Genomic DNA, 20,641 nt, shown 5'->3' with positions numbered 1-20,641 from the left:
CCTAAGCATCACGGTCGATCATGGTTGTCAAAAACCTCTAGAGCCAGAGCTTCTTGTTTGAGAACTCGAGGATGATCACATCAAGGACTTCGAACGCTACTTGGGTGGGCCCTTGTTGATCTTGAGCTGTAAGATCTACTCTAGTAGGTAGAGAAAAGCAAGAATGAAGTGCTTGATTTGGTGATGGGTCTCCTCATTGTGTTCATTCTTTGAGACGAGCAATGCTCTCTTGTTATTTCAAAAATTTTGTAGCTTCTAAAATCACAATTAGACTTGTTATTGAAAATTTTGATCAAACTAATAATTTTAAAAATCACCTAATTCTTAGAACATTACAAGAATAACTTCTAGAATTATTCAACCTTGACAGTAAAGTCACCGTCAAATATGGAGATGTTGCAAAAAATGAGGAAGCAAGAGCTGAGCTTGCCAGCACATGCATGTTTGCATAAACGAGGCGAGCACTAGGCTTGTGGGATAACCCAGTCATGGTGGTGGCCGGGGAAAGTCTAGCCTTGCCATGGTTGGGCCCTCACCCAACCACAGTCGTGGCTAGGTTACCCATTTCACTGAGCAGGACCCAGCCTCATTTTTTTCTTTTTCTTTTTCGCAATTTTTTTATTTATTAAAATGGAAAAATTTTATTTTCCCTTCCCAATTACAAGCCCAACCAGGTGATAATGGCATTCTAACCCCGATTGATAACTCAGACGAGCAACAAGAGTGCAAGATCCCAATCAACACCAGATTTGGCAATAATCTGGTAGAGAGAGAGATGCCATATTTGTCAGATCTGAAAGGTCAGGTCGGGTTTGTCAGAAGCCGACCTATTTCCAACTTCCGACCCAACTTTGGCCGGTAACAAAAAAAAGTTACTAATTTCAACCTAACGCCTACCTTAACCCGAAAATTCAGGTTGGCTTAGGTGGGAGGATAATTTGAGCGAACTTATGCAAAACCATCCATGCTTTACAATACAATATTTTGGGCAGTCAAGAAACAATGCCATTACTCTTCAGATGAAGATTAATTGAAATGACATGTATGCATCAACGGTAGAGATAGAATGTAAGTCAAACGCATCCATGGAAGAAAGTACAGAACAATGGGAGTAATCGGTGAGATAGGTGGTGAGGTGGTTCAAATAAAAAAAGCAATGTTTTTCTGATATCGTGAGCAAAGTAGAAGATTATATATATAGACTTGGAGTTCAAATCCTTTCTTCAGAACAAACATAGCAAATGAATGTGCAATGAGGTAGATAGTTGATTAATGAAAGTCTCCTTGAATCCCAGAACACAACCCAAAAAAAGAAAAGGAACAAGCTGAAAACAAAATGTAAGCAATTAACAGAGAAAATAAAAAAAAATAAAAACCCCGAAAAAAGTGACACGGCAAAAATAAGAGCTAAATGGTGATATCTATGATGACAAATGTTACATGTATATTAATCAGAAAAGTCCATGTGACATGAATAATCACCAGTCAATACGAATTAAGTGGTGTGACCCCTTCTTGGTTCGGCTGCTCATCAGGCCATGCTTCTCTATTCTTTACTGGAACTGAAAGAGTTAGCCACCTCCAGACTTGAGGGTGTTGCTCAACCTACATCAAGAAGTCGTTTATTTCCACTGAAGGACTCTCAAAAAGAAATGTTAAAAAGGAACTGCTTTTCATTATGAGTTTTACTAATTTTTTTGCTACTTTCTACTCTGCCCCACAGTATAAAAGGCGAAACAGAAAATGAACTTACTATAAAATTTCAACAAAAAAAAAGAAAAAGAAAAAAAAGCTCTACGAAACAAACATATAAATGTCAAAAAAGATAGAAAGAGTTGCAGGACAAAGGATAGAGTAATCGTGTGGCTATTAATCTTTAGATAAATGAATCGAAATGTAAAAACCGGCTCTTAAGCACTAATTTCTCTCCATCCAAACCCCCACATCAGACAAGAAATTGCATTTTTCCAACCCAGAAGTCTCTCCAAAAGCTCCCAAATCCGCTCTCTCATTAGATCCAGACTAATTTTGGCAACATGCAACCTATCCTGATCAGAAGAAAGAGATGGCACAAAAGCTACCTCACCAATGAAGAACAACCAACCGCTGTAGATAGTTGTGTTCACATTTTCAATTTCCATCGGAAAAAAAGTTGCGATTTTCCCTAATGTTTTTAGCCACACTTAAGGCATGTCATACAGAAAAGAAAGAGGAAAGAGCTTTGGAGGATGGGGGCTATATCTTACATAACAAGAATATAATGTATATGTTTCTGTTAGAAAGAAACCTTTTAGGGCCTTCAAATGTTAACAGCCAAAAAAGGTACCAGAATATATGTATAGACATGAAAGGCTTCCTCCCTGCCCTCAAGAGGACACCATTGTCCTATTTATAAAAGGTCAATATGCCCCTCCATGCCCTTCATTCGATCAGAATACAAAATGGGTCCCCCATGGGAATTAGATATCCTTCTTGTCCCAGCCCATCCTTGCACCAGATTACTATGTCACAATTCCCTCGCTCTCTCTCTTGCCATTCCACCAGATCACTGCCAGCACTCTATTACTGCCTTCATTGAATGTTTACATCCAATCTTGATCTTCAGTCCCACAAACCACTGCCCTCACATTCAATCCAAGCCAATTTTTCACCGATTCTCTCCATCACAACAACCACAATTTAAAATCATTTTTGCCACCATTTACCTCTGGTCACCTACCACTACCACTGCCAACCTTTTCCTAAACTTCAGTCACCACCATTGATAGCTCAATAAACTAATAGACATTGTAAACACATTACCACCAAGTTCAACATACCAAACACCAAATAAATGTGGGAAAAAAAAGAAAAAAAAAATGCAATTATAAGAACATACCCCACCTGGGTCCTGGATTACCCATAAATTAACAGCTCCACTAAAAAAACCAAGACAACAAAGAAAGCCCGTAGAGGTTATTTTTTAATTATCACCTATCCATTCTCGAACCTTGTATGTTGGGTTTGAGAGAGAGAGAGAGAGAGAGTGGAGCAATTACAACAAAACTCAGGGCTGTTGGTTCTCCTTGTGTTGAACTTCACAATATCATACACCAACTTGTCGACATTCTAATTTTCCAAAGTACATATTCATTACAAGAGCTTAAAACGCACAAACAATAAATGGAGGAGGCTGGAGGGGTGAGGCATATGGCACAACAAAGAGAAGTCACAAAAGAGAGTAAGAGATTGTATTTTGCAATTTTAGCAACCTGCAGCTTACAAGCATGCAGGAAGTTGTCAAGACCAAAATGGAGAAAAGGGGTGATGAAATAAACAGGAGGTGGACCTAGTCACTAGCCAATAAGGAAGAGGTGAATATCAGATGGACCCTTCACCTTAGAAAACAAAGGGAGGTAAGCATTAAGTTCCGTTTAATAGCCTTAATGTCAAAGACAAGTAAATGCAGGATCTTCCACATGAAGCTAAGGATGCTTGGCATACACAACTAGGTGTCAATTTTAACATTAGCACAGTGCAATAAGACATTTCTGGTTATTGGAGTTTGGACGTGATTCCTTGCCTTATAGGGAGGAAGCTGAATTTGAATCATCTAGAACTGTGGTTAAAGACAATCTATCAGGCGATTGAGAGAAGATGCACACGAGCGTGCGCACATAGATCGCCAAACTACTTTCCCAGGTAAGCTTAGATTTTGTAGCTGAAAGCCGAAGGTGGGAAGAACTCAGATGAATTATCAGTTATTAGATGGTGCATATGCCATATGCCAACCCAGATTTTGTGACTCAAGGATGCAAATGCAAGAGATCAGGGGTCCATGTCATGCTACACTAATATTTTCACAACTTAAGTAATGTTCTCAAAAGTTTAAAGCATGTCAGAAATTGCAACAACAAAAAAAAAAAAAATGATGTTTCACAACTTGCAGTAGTGATGATGAGACAAATGGCTTCAACATTGAAGACAAGTTGGTCCAATTCAAACTGACTCGAAAAACCTCCATTCATTACTCAAAATTGCAGCTCTTTTTTTTTTTTTTTTTTTTGTACGTGTGTGGAGGTGGGGGGGAAGGTACATATCATGTAGAACAGGAAGACCAATTTCATATTGTATAACTGCATTTTATTTAACCGATAAATGAAAAGTAAAGAGGAACTTGAGAAATTATGAGGGCCACACATGCACATATACACACACCAGCAGAACTAAAGGTAGGCCTTCACATTTGGAGGATTTTAAGCTCTGCCAATCCCTCTATATAGAATACTTGCTTCCAATAATTTTTACTAAATAACAACCAAACATAAAAGAGAAAAACAAATTAATAACTAATAGTATTGCATCCCGGGCTAAATTATAAAGTTGCCCCCAGTGTATCAGAGCCAACAAAACAAAAACAAAAGAAACTTCATAATAAGATTGATCCCTTAATATAGAGGTGTCATCATCCAAACTTAGAAAATGTTATGGCTTCCCAACTAACCTCTCTACCTAGCCAATAACTCTATCACTCTTCTAGGCATTACCCAATCTACACCAAAAAGACGGAAGATTGAAATTCATAATTCTCTCGTCACTGAACAAGTTCGTAGAAACCAACAACTTGTATAAATTTACATGCCCAACCACCTTCCTCCAACAACATTTTAGCAAAAAAATACTTTAAACGTCTTAAAACATATCTATGCTAATGAAAGAGTTGCTTGAGCATGACAGTGAAGTCCTTACAGCTGTTTCACAAACAGTACACGTTCGAACTTCAGTAGGAGGAAAAGTTGGAAAGAAAGGAGGAATGAAAGGAGAGTGAAAATGGCACTTTCCTTTTACTTAGTCAGAAAGAAAAGTTGGAAGAAAGAAAAGAGTGGCAGAAGGGCTTCCCCAGAAGGCACACCTCAAAAGTGAGGATAAAGGTGGAAAGATAAGCGAGCCAGTCGACTATTCTAGGGAGTGGTTTTCTGTGAATGCAAACTTTTGCAGGCCAATGTTTTTTTTTTTGCTTTGCTTCCGCCCTTCTCATTAACCAAAAAAGACGAGCAAATGATAGACAGTCAGAGAATTGCTCAGGAAAAAAAAAAAAAAGAAAAAGAAAGAAAGAAATATAGGCAGGTAGAGAAAATGATCATAATTGTTATCATTGTTGTTCTTGTCAAAGTGAATTTCCTACTTGAACTAAGCTTTCTGCAAAACATTGTTCACCCAACCTTGAATAGCCACCTAATGTCATTTGGCCTGACCTGCCCCACTCATTATGACTGGAAATGGAATCCATACTAAAGACATCCCAGATTGGGGTGTTACAACCAGTACTGTACTATAAAGGCTCTGCAGTCATCTGACTTACTCTATAGCCCCAATCACCATCCAAGCACAGATTTTAGCCAACCACTCGCTGCATAAAATATTCCCTTTAAACTACAAATCTCTGGGCAACTTCATCCTTAAAGGTAAAAGGATCCATCCTACAAACCAATAGAAAACTAAATACTCCGGTCAATATCATAAAACATAGGATCCGGGGCAACTTGTCTGATTCCAACTTCATATCAGGCTCTAAAATGCATTCCTACTAGCCTAAAAAGCAAGTGCACCGAAAAAGGATTGAAGCAAAATAACGCTGAAGCAATAAAATTAGATATCCTTCTTGTCCACACCACGGAGAAGTGCGGCTATGATGCAATATGTGTAAATTTGATGCCCATGGAAAGTCTAGAAGCAATAAAATGTGGTAATTTCTAACCAAGACAAAAACTATACCACTTAATCATAACTTAACTTACCAGTCCAAGCCCTCAAAGAGACCTTCCCCCTTTATAGCAGAAGTTTTGAAAATAGCCCATTGACGGTTTTTTATCTTGTGCAACTCCAAAGCCTCAGTAACAGCAGCATCATCAAGTGCACCTGGAAGATCCTGCAAAGAACAATAGGGTATATCAAACAAAACAAAAAGGAAAGAGCAAGAAAAAACCTAGAAGTTTATAAAACATTAGTATGCAGAAGGCATATAGAGACAAGATATAATAAAAGGACCTTACTTAACTCCTTGACCAACAGATAAGAAAAGGCATCCCTTTTCTTTTTGGCACATGCAATAATGGCTTATAACACATTGCTTTTCATTCAGATTTTATTTACAACCTCAATTAAACACGAAATATTTTCCTGTACAGACAAAACCTGAGGAATAAATAATACGGAAGTAGCACAAACCTGCTTGTTTGCAAAAATAAGGACAACAGCCCCTCTTAATTCTTCTTCCTGCCAAAAGGTTAAAAATGTAAACTGGCATCGTAAGATCTCCAATAAATGCATAAAAAATGCATCACTACAAGAAAGCCATAATGCAATAGCCTAGGCAAAGGTTGAGAGGCACCAGTAATTCATTTCTCATTGATAGTATAAGGGAAAGAGAAGACAAAAAAGTATCCCCAAAATCTTTGATCATTTTTTTAAGAAAAGGCAGAAGAACATTTTTTATATTTCATTATGATAACATATAATTTTCAAAAAAAAAACAAAAATTCTCTTACAGAACACAATCAAGGGAGGGGATGAATCCAGGTACAGCATATTCCCTTCTAATATCAAATTTCAATGTTAACAAAGTTATAAAATCTACTATTGATATGACTTGACTGAGCTCAAGTTAAATATAAACAGCCAATCAATATACCTGATATTTAGAATAAATAAGCAAAGGGAAGTCAAAGAGCACTCAAATTTTATCCATCAACTTTGTAAAATTAACCCTATAGTCCTGTAAGCATTGATCCAAAATAAGTGTACCTCCAAGATTGCATGAAACTCGTCTTTGGCTATGACCAGTCTGTCTGTGTCACTTGAATCAACGACATAAATTATGGCTTGCGTATTTGGAAAATAGCATCTCCAATATGGCCTGTGGCATAAAACCAAATAATCGGGTGGGTGAGCATGTAACATTAATGAATCAATCAGAAGAAAATTATACATGTCATGTGCACCAAATTGGCATATCGTGCAACATAAAGTCAAGAACCCAAAAAAAAAATTAACAAATCCCAGCATATTCTTACGAGCACAAAAAGATGAACAAGCAACATCATGCTTAATAAGGATATTTTCTGGCACAAATATATTAAATATTCTACCAATCGCTCAAAGAAGCTCCATTTAAAAAATAAAAAATAAAAAACTTATGAGTCATTAAACTTTCACTCGTAAGGAAAACTTTCAAACAAAGTAGAAAAAGTGAGTGCTATTTACTGTGTAAATTATTAATCGAAAGTAACATTTATATAAATGCATCACAATCAAAGTGGAAAAATTTGTTTGTAACGGAGGCATTCCTTTTCCTTGGAAGAGTATTTGGCGGACCAAGGTTCTATTGAGAGCGGCTTATTTTGCTTGGTCGGTGGCCTTAGGAAATATTCTTAACATGGACAATTTAAGGGGAGGCATGTCATTGTGGTTGACTGCTATTGTATGTGCAAGAGGGATAGGGAGTCAGTAGACCATCTTCTTCTCCGCTGTGAGGTAACTTGTGCATTATGGAGCGCGTTTTTTAGTCGTTTTGGGCTTTCTTGGGTTATCGCTAGAAGAGTAGCTGATTTGTATGCTTGTTGATGGACAGGTGGTAGCTCTCAAAGTGTTGTCGTGTGAAAGATGGTGCCCTCTTGCATTTTGTGGTGTCTTTGGAGAGAGCGTAATAATAGATGTTTCAAAGACCGCAAGAAGGCGTTGGTGTAGCTTATGTCCTTATTTTTTAATACACTGTATACTTCGACAACTGCGTTTTTAGCTCCCTTTGTACTTAGTTTTCATGATTTCCTTGTTCTCTTTTCCTTTTCTACCTAGGTGTTTCTCTTATGTAGCTTATGTCCTTATTTTTTAATACACTGTATATTTCAACAACTGCGTTTTTAGCTCCCTTTGTGCTTAGATTTCATGATTTCCTTGTTCTCTTTTCTTTTTCTACCTAGGTGTTTCTCTTATGTACTTCATGTGTACTTAGGTTGCACATTTTCAAATACTTAAACACCACTTCATAAAAAAAGCATATTTCATCAATTTTTTTTCTTTTTTATCATCACATGGATTGTCATTCATTTCTTTTTAGGATAATTCATTAAATTTTTTTAGATAAGTAATTGAAATATCACTAAAAAAGTGCAAAGGTGTAGCTCAGATACAAAAAAAGTATACAAAAAATACACTTAGCGAAAAAGAGAAAGAAGATAAAATATATATTGCACAATGTGTTCCCTAATCATAGTATGATCGAAAGTAACTGAGTCATTTACCAACAACAATTCAATGGAGTAGTTTCTCCAATTCGAGTTAGCCACTTAATGGAAAAAACTTCATGCATTTGACACCCTCTCATAACCATAGCGCCCTCAACTTCTGCCTCCAATTCATCTCCTTATAGATAGTAGCCCTCTCAAAATCACTAATAACTTTTTCATCCTCAACTTCTCTTCCTCACACAAAGTTCTCTCTTCCTCCAAACCATCAAAAAACTTGTAATTCCTCCAAGAGAAGCCTTTTTGTTTCTCCACATTACCAAACAATTGCTTGTTCTAGACTCTTAAGTTAGCTTTTAAGGCCTTATGTTTGCGAGCCAAAATGAAACTTAGGGAGCCTTGAAAATAATAAGAAGTCCACCATTGTTTCACTCTGTCCACAAAGGCTTTAACCACATATTCTCAAACTTAAAATATCTTCTACCAGCCTGAACAACTCGACAATTAAGAAGAATGAGGAAATGATTCGAGCAAAGTCTATGCAACCTTTTCTAAGAAAAATAAAGATATTGGGCTTCTCAATCTGGAGAGACAAGAAATCTATCAATGCTAGACAAAGAAGGGGTATCCCCTTTGTTTGACCACGTAAAAAGTCCCACTTACAAGACCAATATCCATGAGGCCCTCATCAAAAATAAAATCTATGAACTCCACCATAATGAGACAAAAACAAGATTCATCTAATCTTTTACTAGGAAAACGAGTGAAGTTGAAGTCTCCCCCTATGCACCATAGCAAGTTCCACCAAGCAGGCCAACCGATCCTCCCATAAACACCTTCTATCCCAATCGGAATTAGGCCCATAGACACTAAAAAAGCCCAAGAGAATCCATCTTCAACTGGTAATGAGCTCCAATTTAAATTCCTACAAACAAAATAACATTTTCTTCCCACTGTTTGAGCAAGTTTCTGACTCTAAGGCGTTTGTCTCCCTCATTCAACCCCCTCACATTAAATTATAACAACTTTGGCATTATAAAGAACAAAGCATAGCCTTTCCCTTAACTCTACCTTGGCTAGAACTATTGCCTTTCGGAGCATAGTTGATGGATCATGATAACCTTCTCAATTCTCTACCTTCTGTATTAACCAATTTAGAACTAGAATCTGACTCCTAGGAATGGCTTGCTTCAATGGTCATAAGCATGGCATAAGCTCTTCTTCAAAACCTTCACACAATAACCCCACATGATGACAAATTTCCTTCAATTTCTGCAATACCCAAGTTGAAGACTTTGCCCCTGCACATTTCTCACTCACAAATGGGGCACAAGAGTTCAACGGAATGAGCTCCTTCTCAGAGAACACTTCCATATCAAAGCAAGACAGGGTTACATTAAGAAGAGGACCACTCCCATCCCCACCACCCACATCACATCCATCCATCTCAACAAATACAACACCTATCCCCTTATCAACATTGACATTTTCCCCATCACAACTCCTCAGAGGGGGGTGGAAAAGGAGAAGGAATAAAATCCGGCAAAGTAACCTGCTTCCCCCCTTTAACAACAGTAGCCCACTCTGAACGGGGAGAATTGTGTCAACACCTAAAGAATCTAGATTGGGTATAGGAATTGTCTCCGACTTTGCAAGAACTAACTTGGCCCTCAAATCCTCAAATCATCATTTCTCGAGCAAACAGAAACGACCGCATTACCATAGTTAGAGACAACTTGCCAAAACAAACAAAGCAATCCTCCATACTTGCAAATGATACCACCAACATCCAAATCGGAGAGACCAAGGTTTAGGCGGTCCATTGCGGCCTCATCATCAGCAACATCTGAAGAGGCAAGAGACAAGTGTTGCGACTGGACATCCGAAGGCCCCACCATGGACAAATGACCTCCAGTGAACATAAACACAACGTTTGTGCCCCTAAAAGATTGTGAGCATCTCTATCACCAACATTTGGGACATCGAGGGCTGCCAACAAGTCCATCAAAATACCACTAAGTTGGCGAAGCTAGCCACCGCTTGATGCACATTTGTGGCCTCTTGATCTGCTCCCACACTTGGGCCTTCACCCAAAGAAGAGGCCTCCCCAACCAATGTCTTCATCACCTACTTAAAAGTGAGCTTAAGATGAAACGGGTTTGATTGCTGCAGGGATGGGCATTTTTTTTCTTTTACCCACATGACGGGCTTTGTCCTGTTTACTCGGGCTTTGGATAATAGCAAGAGAAGTTGAAGCAATTTGGGCCCTTGCTGAAAGGCTAGGCTTTGTCGTTAAACAACCGAACTGTTCCAAACTACTAAACTTCTTCAGCTCAATAGAACCTAGGCCAAAATTTACAATCGCAATAGTCCCGACCATATCCCCTTTCATTTTCTCCAATTGTCTTCTTAGTTTTCGTAGGGGCCCACTAACAACCACCTCATCACTTCCTCATACTGCCACATCTTCTACTACAGCACAAATGCAAGGAATGGATGTTTCTACAGTCCTTACTCAAACAATGTCCTTTTGGGCCTGAGGTATTGATGCAAAGGTCCTTGCATGGCCCTCCTCGCGGGACATGGTGCTCGTCGTACTATGCCACTAAGGAGCCAAGACCGCCACAAACGCCCTCCTCACAGCATTCTCAGTCGAGCATGCTCCACCATCACCACTGACGTCGATGGGCATTCTTGTGTCTGCACCACCGTACCTAACACCTCTGCATAGGCCCTATTGCCAGCACATACCACTAGTTCCTTTCCCATTGATACGGAGGAAGAGCTACCCACGTCGGTTGACAGCAAACCACCAATGGGCTGGCGTGGAAACAAAACTTTGCTCCATCTGCCGAAGATATTCTAAGAAAAGCCACCACCTTTCTCAACTCAGTGACACACTTTCTCTAACCCCTCCATTCTCGCCCCTCCGGTATTACAATAAACCATCTCTATCAACCACCACCATACTCCACCGCCAAATACCGGTCAAACCTATTAAAGCCTTGTTCCCATCCCTTGAAGATTTGATCAACTCGGTCGACTCTTCTCCATGGACCAACTCGTCCACCGTGGTTGATAACCATGCAACACTTGCCCAAATACACTTCTCAGAATACTCCTCGGCTCCTTTCAACAAAACGTAAAACTGACCCCCTTCTACTACTGGAAGTTCAAAGACTTTGGCCTCTACATAAAACCAACTCAAGAAACCCATCACCGACGGCCAAAGACCATGGACTACAACCAAGCCAACACCCGAGAAGAAACACATAAGGAGGAAGGAAGACGTCAGCACAGGCCGATGAGAGAGAGTATACATACGTAATTTATGAGGTCAAGAAGATATGGCTAATGCATTAAATTGCTCTTCGATTTCAATTCAAGAATTCTTATGTGTTTCCACAACCTATCAAGACCCCAAAAAAGTGACAAATTCCTTTTCTTTTCTTATAGGAATACATACAAGATTCTTCACTATAAAAAGGAAAATGGTAATCCCATTATCTGTATTTTTATAGTACTTTAGTAATATGTTTCATGGATGGGGTCTAACTCAACCTTACCTATAGATGAGGTTTAATTGGTTGAAAAACGTTTTTGAAATTATTCTCAATTTATTAGAAATTAAGAAACTTTAACTTCTCCTTTCTCCAAATCTAAATTATTTGGAATTTTTTTAGCAATTTGATCATTAATCTCACTTCAGTAATGTGAAAATAGAAAATCAATCAAGTTGTAAGAAAATACATTAAATCTGCAACAGCCATTTTTTACAAGAATTGCATCTAAGAAAATCTAAACATTTAACAGTAAAGCTGTAGTAGCAGGGCAATACTAACAAACGATCCTCACATTCTCCGTGCATATAGCATTGAGCTGTAAATATTATATTTGTATAATTGGCTAAGGGCAAACCTTAGGGTGTGGTTGAAGACCTAAAAAAGAGGGGTGGGGTAAAGAAAAAATACATGCTCAAGCTAAAATCACAACTATAACCATTCAGGAAAAAAATTTATTGAGATTGGATTATTACTTATCAAAAAAAAACCGTTCAGGAAAAACATATAAACGGATCCTACAAAACTTCAAATTCCACAATAATAATACTTCTTTTAGAATATACGTTCCAACTTACCAACATCATGTTGTCCAGATTTAGACACTATTGAGTTGAATTGAGTTCAGAAATTATTAATACTTGAATTCTCACAACAGGTCAACACATGCACATAAATTAGAAGTCATTTTTGAAATTACTGCATCATTTCTCAAGTTCTATGGCAAGATTAAGCTGATTTCTTTTAAGAAAGAATATATTAAAAACTTTTAGAGTCACAGAACCTCTCCAAAGCTTCAACTACTCTAAGAGCTAAATTTAATCATTTACCAGTGCATAGATGTTTTCCCACAATTCACATTCAACGATATCAGAATGCCATATACTTTAGATCTCTCTTACCAATAAAAATCAGCTGATAAATAATTTTTTTTTTATTTAAAAAAAAAAGGGGTTACAAGAAAAGAGAAAAAACTGTGTACCTGATACTTGTTTGTCCACCTGCATAAACAAAGGGCAGACATGCCATCAGAACAAGCAATTCACGACTTGTAATTCCTAAAACTTTCAATAACATTAGATCATGCAGTCCTAATTTTCAAATGTGTCTATTTGTGTGTGCATGTTTGTGTATATTTTATATAGGCATTTACAAAATGATTGATAACTACTGAACCATTAAACTTCCCACATTGCATATACATATGATACTTCAAACACAAAATTAGGTATAAATGATGAGGCTCAAACAAGTTCAAGACAGCAAGCTCCTTTACACATATCAACCGCCCAATTCATGATACCACGCATAGACACCATACATCTATCACCACATTCACCAAAAATCCAAAATCTATAAATTAAATAAAAATGCATATAAATACAGATTAAACCAATCTCTATTCAATGTTGGTCACAGAAGCAGTCGCTTCAAACTCAATACTGTTTCTAGTTAGCAAAACTCTACATCTTTTTTTTAGGGGTTTCAGTTGACAAATTGTGTTGATGGTAAATTGGAAGATACAGATCAAGGGGAGAAGAGATAGCATACCCAGATCCCATACTTGGAATTTGATGTTATTATACTGCACCGTTTCGACATTAAATCCAATTGCTGCACCCAAAAAAATGAACAGATTTAGCTGCAGAAACTCTAACATACTTGAAGACAGTAGGATAAGCATAATAAAATAAAATAAATCACAATTTGCCACCCACTAAACAATGAATAAACTGGGGGAAAAAAGAACGATAAATGTCAGCACTGGGAAAGAATACCAACTTGGAATCGTAGACACAACCTCCCCCATCTGAAGCCGATCTGCACAAAACACAAATCAAAACCGTTGAATTACCAAAATTGGCCACAAATCCATCACTCAAAAAGCGGAAAACCAGAGATGGGGAATAGTGAAACTAGAGAAACTTACAGAGAATTGTGGTCTTTCCGGCATTGTCAAGGCCGAGCACGAGGATCCGAGCTTCTTTGTTGCCGAAGAGGGACGAGAACATTTTCGTAAACAGTATACCCATCTTGAGAGATTCACTCTCGGCGCACGCAAATTGAGAACAGATCACAAGTGATTTAATTCCGTGTCGTTGGGTTTAGTTCTGGCCCTTCGAGTGGGATTGAGAGATTTAAGATCTCGAAGCAGAGCCCTCTGGTCCTAAAAGGAGAGGGTCTGCTTCAACAGACTTTTGAGAGTTCGGGGCCGAACTGAGAATTTGGAGAAAGTATGGGCTGTGGAAGGGACAGAGATGCTCTCTCTCTTCCCTTCTCTTCGATTTCTCAGGATTGGAAGCGATTGGCAAGAAGCAGCGTAGAAGAGGGCTCTGAGGCGATGATTCACTCCGGTGCTATTGATATAGCACCCACTGTTTGGTTATGCAATGCCTGTGGGGAATGAGTTCCCCGGACCGGAATCGGGTGCAGGACCGTTTTGCAAACGGGCATTAAAAATGGGGCAGAAAATTACACCCGATCTAAATAGCTCTAATATGCCACATCATTAAAATGGATGCAAATTTTGGGTGTGTATTTTTTTGTATTTTTTTAATTCAACTTAAAATTGTGAATATTGATTCCCTAGGATTAATAGGAGTAATTATGAGACGGTCATTAAAAAAAATTCATTTTGTAGCTAATCATTTATTAAAAAAAAAAAATAAACTTAACACAAAGGTGGAAAAAGAAATAATAGTAACTTCGTCCTCAGCGTTTACCATTATACCCATAATGATTGGTCATACTATTGCTATACATAATCGAAATGAGCATTTGCTTATATGAACATTAAGAGAGTACCTAATATCAACAAAAAAAAAAAAAATTAGTATTTTTTTAAAAAATATAATTAAAAATTAAAAAATATTACAAAAAACAAAAATAAAAAAGACAAGAAAAATAAAAATAAAATTTGAGGTGATTCTAGGGGTGGTCGGATCACTCCAAAGGGGTGGATCGGCCACCCCAACGAAACTGATGGGTGGCTGATCCACCCCTAGAAGTGATTTGAGCCACCCCTAAAGTAGACGTTGACTACTACAAAAACAGCTTGGAGGTGGCTGATCCATCCCACCCCTTTATATATTTGAATTTTTAAAATGTTTATTAATGGTCTTTTTTTAGTTGAGTAATTTTGAGATAATTTGAAATTTTTTGAGTTGAGTTGAGAAAAGTAAATGTCAAATTAACAAAAAAAGAGAGAGAGAAGAGTTGAGAAGAATAGGCTTCCCAAACAAGCCTTGACACCCCCTTTTTTTTTTTTTTTTTTTTTAATTTCTCCTTAAAAAAAAAAAAAAAAGTCTATTTTCTTCCTATTATCAAACAACTTGTTTTTTTTAAAAAAAAAATTTTCTTTCACAAAAAAATCAAATCTCTTTTAATCTTTATATCACACCAATCATTTCTTATTACTATTTAAACACAAAACCCATAACAAAACTCTTTACCAAACGCGTTCTGATCTCTAGACGACGGAGGAAAGTCTATAAATGCGTAGTCCCGAGCTTGATGGATAAAGAGGATCAGAAGCACTAAATTCATCTTCAAGGTCATGGAAAAAGTCTTCATGATAGGGACAAAGGGGTCTCAACTTTTAAGGAGAATGGCTTTAGGCTCAAATGCTCAATGACCCATGAGGTCAAAGGCTGAAGTTGTTGAGTTCTTGTAAAAGCGATTCAGTGTTCCTCTCTATGTACTGAACACCCTTACTTACTTGCCTAGTGGAGCCAACTAGTATGGTTTTCCGCCATTGAAGCAGCTTGAGAAGTATAGAATACTAACTTACCAGATAAATAAAAGAAGCATGCAAGAAAATGTTATTTAATACACTATTATACGACTGTCATACAATTTGATGATGTGTAAATAAAAATCAGCCGTTAGATCAACACTCGTAAAGAAAAAAGAAAATATCAATGATTGATTTTTATTATCACATCAGTCCAATTATACGTCAATCGTATAACAGTCTACTAAGTTACATAAACAAAATATGTGTGTATTTAATTCGATAAAGATCGGATCCCTATAGGCTACTCAAAGCAACTCAGATTAAACATACTTAAAATTTTGCTGTGGTATAGAATTACAGAGATCTATCTGTCTCTTCTGCATATATATATATATATATATATATATATATATAAGAGGTCTGCAAAAGCTAAACATCAAGACCAATATTGTATTCCTGACACGATAAAAGAGTTCAGGCTGGCATGTATACAAATGAAATGCCATTCTTCACATCTACACCAGAAAATAACGATGGCCACCTTCCTTATAAGCACGATCTGCATTCAACAATTTCTCTCTTTCCTGACTGAAACAGTAAGAAGGTGCTTGCGTCAATGAATCTTGCAGTACTGCACCAACCTCGAATGTAATCACGTGTGTAGATATGCCTACATAATGAATTGCCACACCAAAACTCAGATTTATAATATAGTTTGAAGAAGCCAGCAGGTTATGGTAGCGCCAAGACGCCATGCAAACATTTATATCTTCATTGATCGGGAGCAGAAAATTTCTCTTCTTGTTAAATTTGGATATTGTGGTTCCCAATAAATCTCCAATATGATTTGTTGGGAATTGGGCCGACAGGCCCACACGACCCACAAAATTCATATGCAAAAGCTACAAAATTGTTCGTCGGAATACGTAGCGGGGAATCCTCCCCAATAACAGTAAATTATGCTCCAAGCCAAATAATCATGCTTAACCCCATGCTGTGCCAAATACACTTCGAGCATCTCAGTAGTAAGAGATATTCTATCTAATTAAAAAGCACAATCATCTATTTTAGCTACTCATTTTTTAATGTCAACTCTAATAGATTCTTTATTTTATTCTTTACTTTTTTAAAATATTATTTTTTAATCTTTCATTATTATTTTCTTTTTCTAGTCTTCGTTCATTATCTGACGCATTTACCAATTCTCATCTACTATATGAACCCCTTCCTCCTCTCCTTGGTATGATTTATATTACCAACTATGACCTCTTGGGTCAAAGCAGTCGAGAAATCCATGACCTCTTGGGTCATGCTCTCTTGGTCTAAAATCCACTAGGGGCAGAAAGGATGGCATCAAAACAATAACAATTTTAATAATGTTGAGAAATGAGAATGAATTGCGACAACAATGGGAACCAATATTGCAAGTGTCTCAACAAAAACGGAGTGTAGATGAACTTTCTTGTTGGAGAAAGTGAGTCTCCAAAGGACCAAGGAAGGTTGTGCTGAACCAGGCCGTTGAGGGAGGGAGAGAAAAGAGAAGAGAGAGAAACATTGAGGGAGAGAGAAAAGAGAGAAAAAATATTAAAAAATTTGAACATCGTGTTACAGTGAATAGCAACTTCACTAGCAAAATATGTAATTTACTTGCTCCAGAGCTAATTTGTTGGAGAAGAAAAAGTGCTCATAATAGCTATATTTAGCTATTATGAGCCACTTAATTACTCTGCTGGAGATGCTCAAATCCTTAAACCTAGGCTATTGTGAAAAATAACTCACAAGTAGGCTAAAACGTGACAAGAAGGCAGTTATTGCAAGAACAATCAAAATGTAAGTTCATGCTTAACCAACTGTGCCAAATACATTTCTAATTGAGGAGATGTGAGATGCTTAAAGCTAGGCTATTGTGGGAATAACCTACGATTTGGCTGAAATGTGACACGAAGGCAGTTATTGCAGGAACAATCAAAAGGTAAGTTTGTGTTTAGCCCCACTGTGCCAAATACACTTCTAATTGAGAAGATATGATGAAACACCCCGATCCCATATAGGGCAGATAAGAAGTAGTCCACATAGAGCAAGTGGTTTATAAAAATAATCATGAATGTTAAATCACATTGTATAGTTAGTAGATGAAACTGAACTTTATAAGAAATTTTATGCAAGCTCCAAATTGATTAATCATTTTGAGGTGATAGTACAAATATGGTTATCGCACTTTCTTAATTAGGCCATTACATGTGAGATGCTTAAACCTAGGCTATTGCAGAGAATAACCTATTAGGCTGAAACGTGACACGAAGGCAATTACCACAGGAACAGTATAAAAGGTAAGTTCATGCGAGGTAAAAGGAAACTTTTGGCCCTAAGGTAAAATTTCTTACTCAGTGCATTCAAATCTTTCTTTTAAACTATTCTGACTTAAGTATTAGAATTATCTCTCCCGCTACTGGGCCGGTAGCCACCGACCGGCTTTAATCAAGTAAGAAAAATAAAAAACTTAATTTGCAACAAAATAAAATGGAGCAGTAATTACCATCATAGAAATCCCACCGAACAGGCCTCCCAGTGAGGACATCCTCGTAGTACCAAATAAAATCCACCTTCTCCCACACGTTGCACAGAAACCCATCCGTGACCGTTGTTCCCAGATAATCAGCTCCGTCAAGAAAATCAGGCCGGGGAATGCCCACCTCGAAATACATAATCTCGCATGCCCCTTGTGCGCCTAGCGTATAGTAAAACGACGTGCCGTTGTTCCATTCAACGTCATACTGTAGCTCACCCAGTTGCTTCTGGATTATGTTAACGTTCCGGCCTTTCCTCCAGTCGTACCAGAGGTGGGTGATTTGGAGGGTTTGAGAAGAGCTTAAGTTCATGTAGAGAAGTGCGTGAAATTGCTCCGGCCACGGCGAGGGAGTTGGGGTGGAAGTGGAAGGAGGCCATTCCGTTGAAGGGCACACGAGAGGCAGGATCAAAGAGGCCAGGCATAGCAGGTTGAGCTTCAGGAACATTTCTGGCTCACTCTTGTAAGTTAACGTTGTTGTGCCATTTCTCCCCCTGGGAATTTAAATTGAAGGGATAAGGTGGATGGCTCAACTGAGTGCGTGGTTAACGTTGTGCCACTTTTCCGTTTTGCTTCTTTTTTATTTATTTTTCAGTTCTGCATTTAATTGTGCTTTATTTGTTCTTTATTAATAACCTTTGCCCCTCATAGCACTAGAAACAGCTTTTCAATAATTTTTCTCTCAATTTAAAAAATAAATTTACTTTTTAATTTCTTATAAAAAAAAACACTTCATAATAAATTTTCTTATTTTTCTTTATATGAATTAAATACTATTTCTTTTTATTATTGCAACCAATGAAAGAGGAGAGAAGAGAGAATTGTTGCTACATGTGAAGGAGAGAGAAGAGAAAATCAATTTTTTTTATAATTTAATAATGGATTAGGCATCTACAATTCCCAATGCATTGGGAAACTAATGTGGGCTTTGCTATTGATTATATTTAGGGCTTCTAATGTGAATGCTTGTTGTGATTTTTTTGAGATTTTCCTTAAACGTAGGGAAATGAATGGGGCTTTAAGGAGTTTGGGACTATTTAGTTAACAAATCTAGCCTTTTTTGAGTTGGGAATGTTATAATACGGTTTAAAAACATAAGAGTAAATTGAAATCGTACAAAAATTAAGAAAAATTTTAAGGATCAAACAACAACAAACAGATGGGCACTCCAACAACAAAGCCCAAACGAAATTGTGGACAGGTCCAAAAGGACCAAACAGTAGGCAATGGTTTCATCCATGGTCCTAGAAAAACCATAAACAAGCCGAATATTTTCCAAAGCTACAAGGGGGTGATAAAATGCAAAAGAACTCGGTGAAGAGTCTTATGCGGTAAAAGGCAACAACCACTATTAAATGTTTGTCGTAGGGATAGCACTGCAAAGAACCGAGATAAAGCTGTTGAATGATGACCACCAGCATTAAAAAACTCCCCCATGTACAAGATCAAACCACTCCCCCAAAGAAAAATTATACTTTGAATAAAGAAATAGTTTGATATGCTATAGATATAAAATAATCGGTTCCAAAATATTCTTCGACTAATTGCACCACCTCGTCATTAATATTTCATGCAAGCCACACGTCAGCACGTGCTGTACACACTTCGGCGCGTGGTGGCCGAATAATGATATTGCTGGCAGCAATTGGTAGCAAAAAGGCCAAGAGCATGGTGGGGTGGCGTGTGTAAGCATTTGGCTTCTTGAAATGAGTAGATCTGATTTTGAAAAAAACCAAATCCAAGAATTTCAATAAGGGAGCGAAACCAAAGCTGCAAACAGCTAGAGGAGACGGTGACCGAACTATCTGCGGAAGCGGAGACGACGAAGTTGTTGATGCAGGATAAATTGCCAAAAGCAATAGAAAGGGCCTCCGATGAGGCAAGTGATGCCTCCAAGAAGGCATTTTTGGCCTCAGAAGAGGTAGGAAAGGAAGGGAGGGAGAAGGAAGTAGGGATGGGGAGGGAGGAGGAAGTTGAGACTCCCTCTTCTCATGGCTGCCATAGAGAAAGGGGGGAGATTACTTGAGGAGAGAGGAGAGCTTTTTGCTCTCTAAATTTGAAAGGACTTTTCTTACTCTTGTGCACCTTTCTATTTTTATGGGTTAATAACTTTTTTGGTACCTGAATTTTGAGGTTTTTTAATTTTCCTCCTAGGATTTAAAACATGACAAAACTACTACCTCAGATTTTGGAAAAGACCGAATCACCACCTCCGGTTTGAAAAATTCTATGAGGGTGACCGACCACCCCTAATTTGACCTTCAGCCACCTCCAAGGCCGGTTTGGGGGTGACCGAACCACCCCCTGGGGGTGGTCAAAACCACCCTCATGGGCCAAAGAGGGGGTGGCCGAAACCACCCCCAGACCAGCTTTGGGAGCCACCCCTAAGGTCAAACTGGGACTGGCCATTGATAGCCCCCATAGAATTTTTCAAACCAGAGGTGGCAATTCAGTCTTTTTCAAAATTTGAAGTACTAGTTTTGTCATGTTTTAAAACCTATGAAGAAAAATTAAAAAATCTCAAGACCCAAGTACAAAAAAAAGTTATTAACCCTTT

General features: G+C 37.9%; 2 protein-coding genes across 2 annotated transcripts; both read right to left on the bottom strand.

Moving 5' to 3' along the window:
* Positions 1–1,170: 1,170 nt before the first annotated feature.
* Positions 1,171–14,240, bottom strand: LOC132189716 (ADP-ribosylation factor 1). The gene is made up of 8 exons (XM_059604493.1): positions 13,713–14,240; positions 13,565–13,603; positions 13,334–13,396; positions 12,765–12,783; positions 6,784–6,895; positions 6,208–6,255; positions 5,778–5,908; positions 1,171–1,605 (listed from the first exon to the last, which is right to left on the bottom strand). The coding sequence occupies exons 1-8, from the start codon at positions 13,813–13,815 to the stop codon at positions 1,572–1,574; spliced, it is 549 nt and encodes a 182-aa protein (XP_059460476.1). The 5' UTR covers positions 13,816–14,240; the 3' UTR covers positions 1,171–1,571.
* Positions 14,241–15,812: 1,572 nt separating this feature from the next.
* LOC132189994 (uncharacterized protein At4g14100-like) lies at positions 15,813–18,645 on the bottom strand. The gene is made up of 2 exons (XM_059604858.1): positions 18,055–18,645; positions 15,813–16,188 (listed from the first exon to the last, which is right to left on the bottom strand). Exons 1-2 carry the CDS (start codon positions 18,530–18,532, stop codon positions 16,034–16,036), a joined length of 633 nt encoding a protein of 210 aa, XP_059460841.1. The 5' UTR covers positions 18,533–18,645; the 3' UTR covers positions 15,813–16,033.
* Positions 18,646–20,641: the final 1,996 nt, after the last annotated feature.

The sequence above is a fragment of the Corylus avellana genome, chromosome ca8, assembly GCF_901000735.1.
Source record: "Corylus avellana chromosome ca8, CavTom2PMs-1.0".
NCBI lineage: Eukaryota > Viridiplantae > Streptophyta > Magnoliopsida > Fagales > Betulaceae > Corylus > Corylus avellana.
Note: the sequence above shows the minus strand (reverse complement) of the source record. Positions and strands in the feature narration are given on the sequence as shown.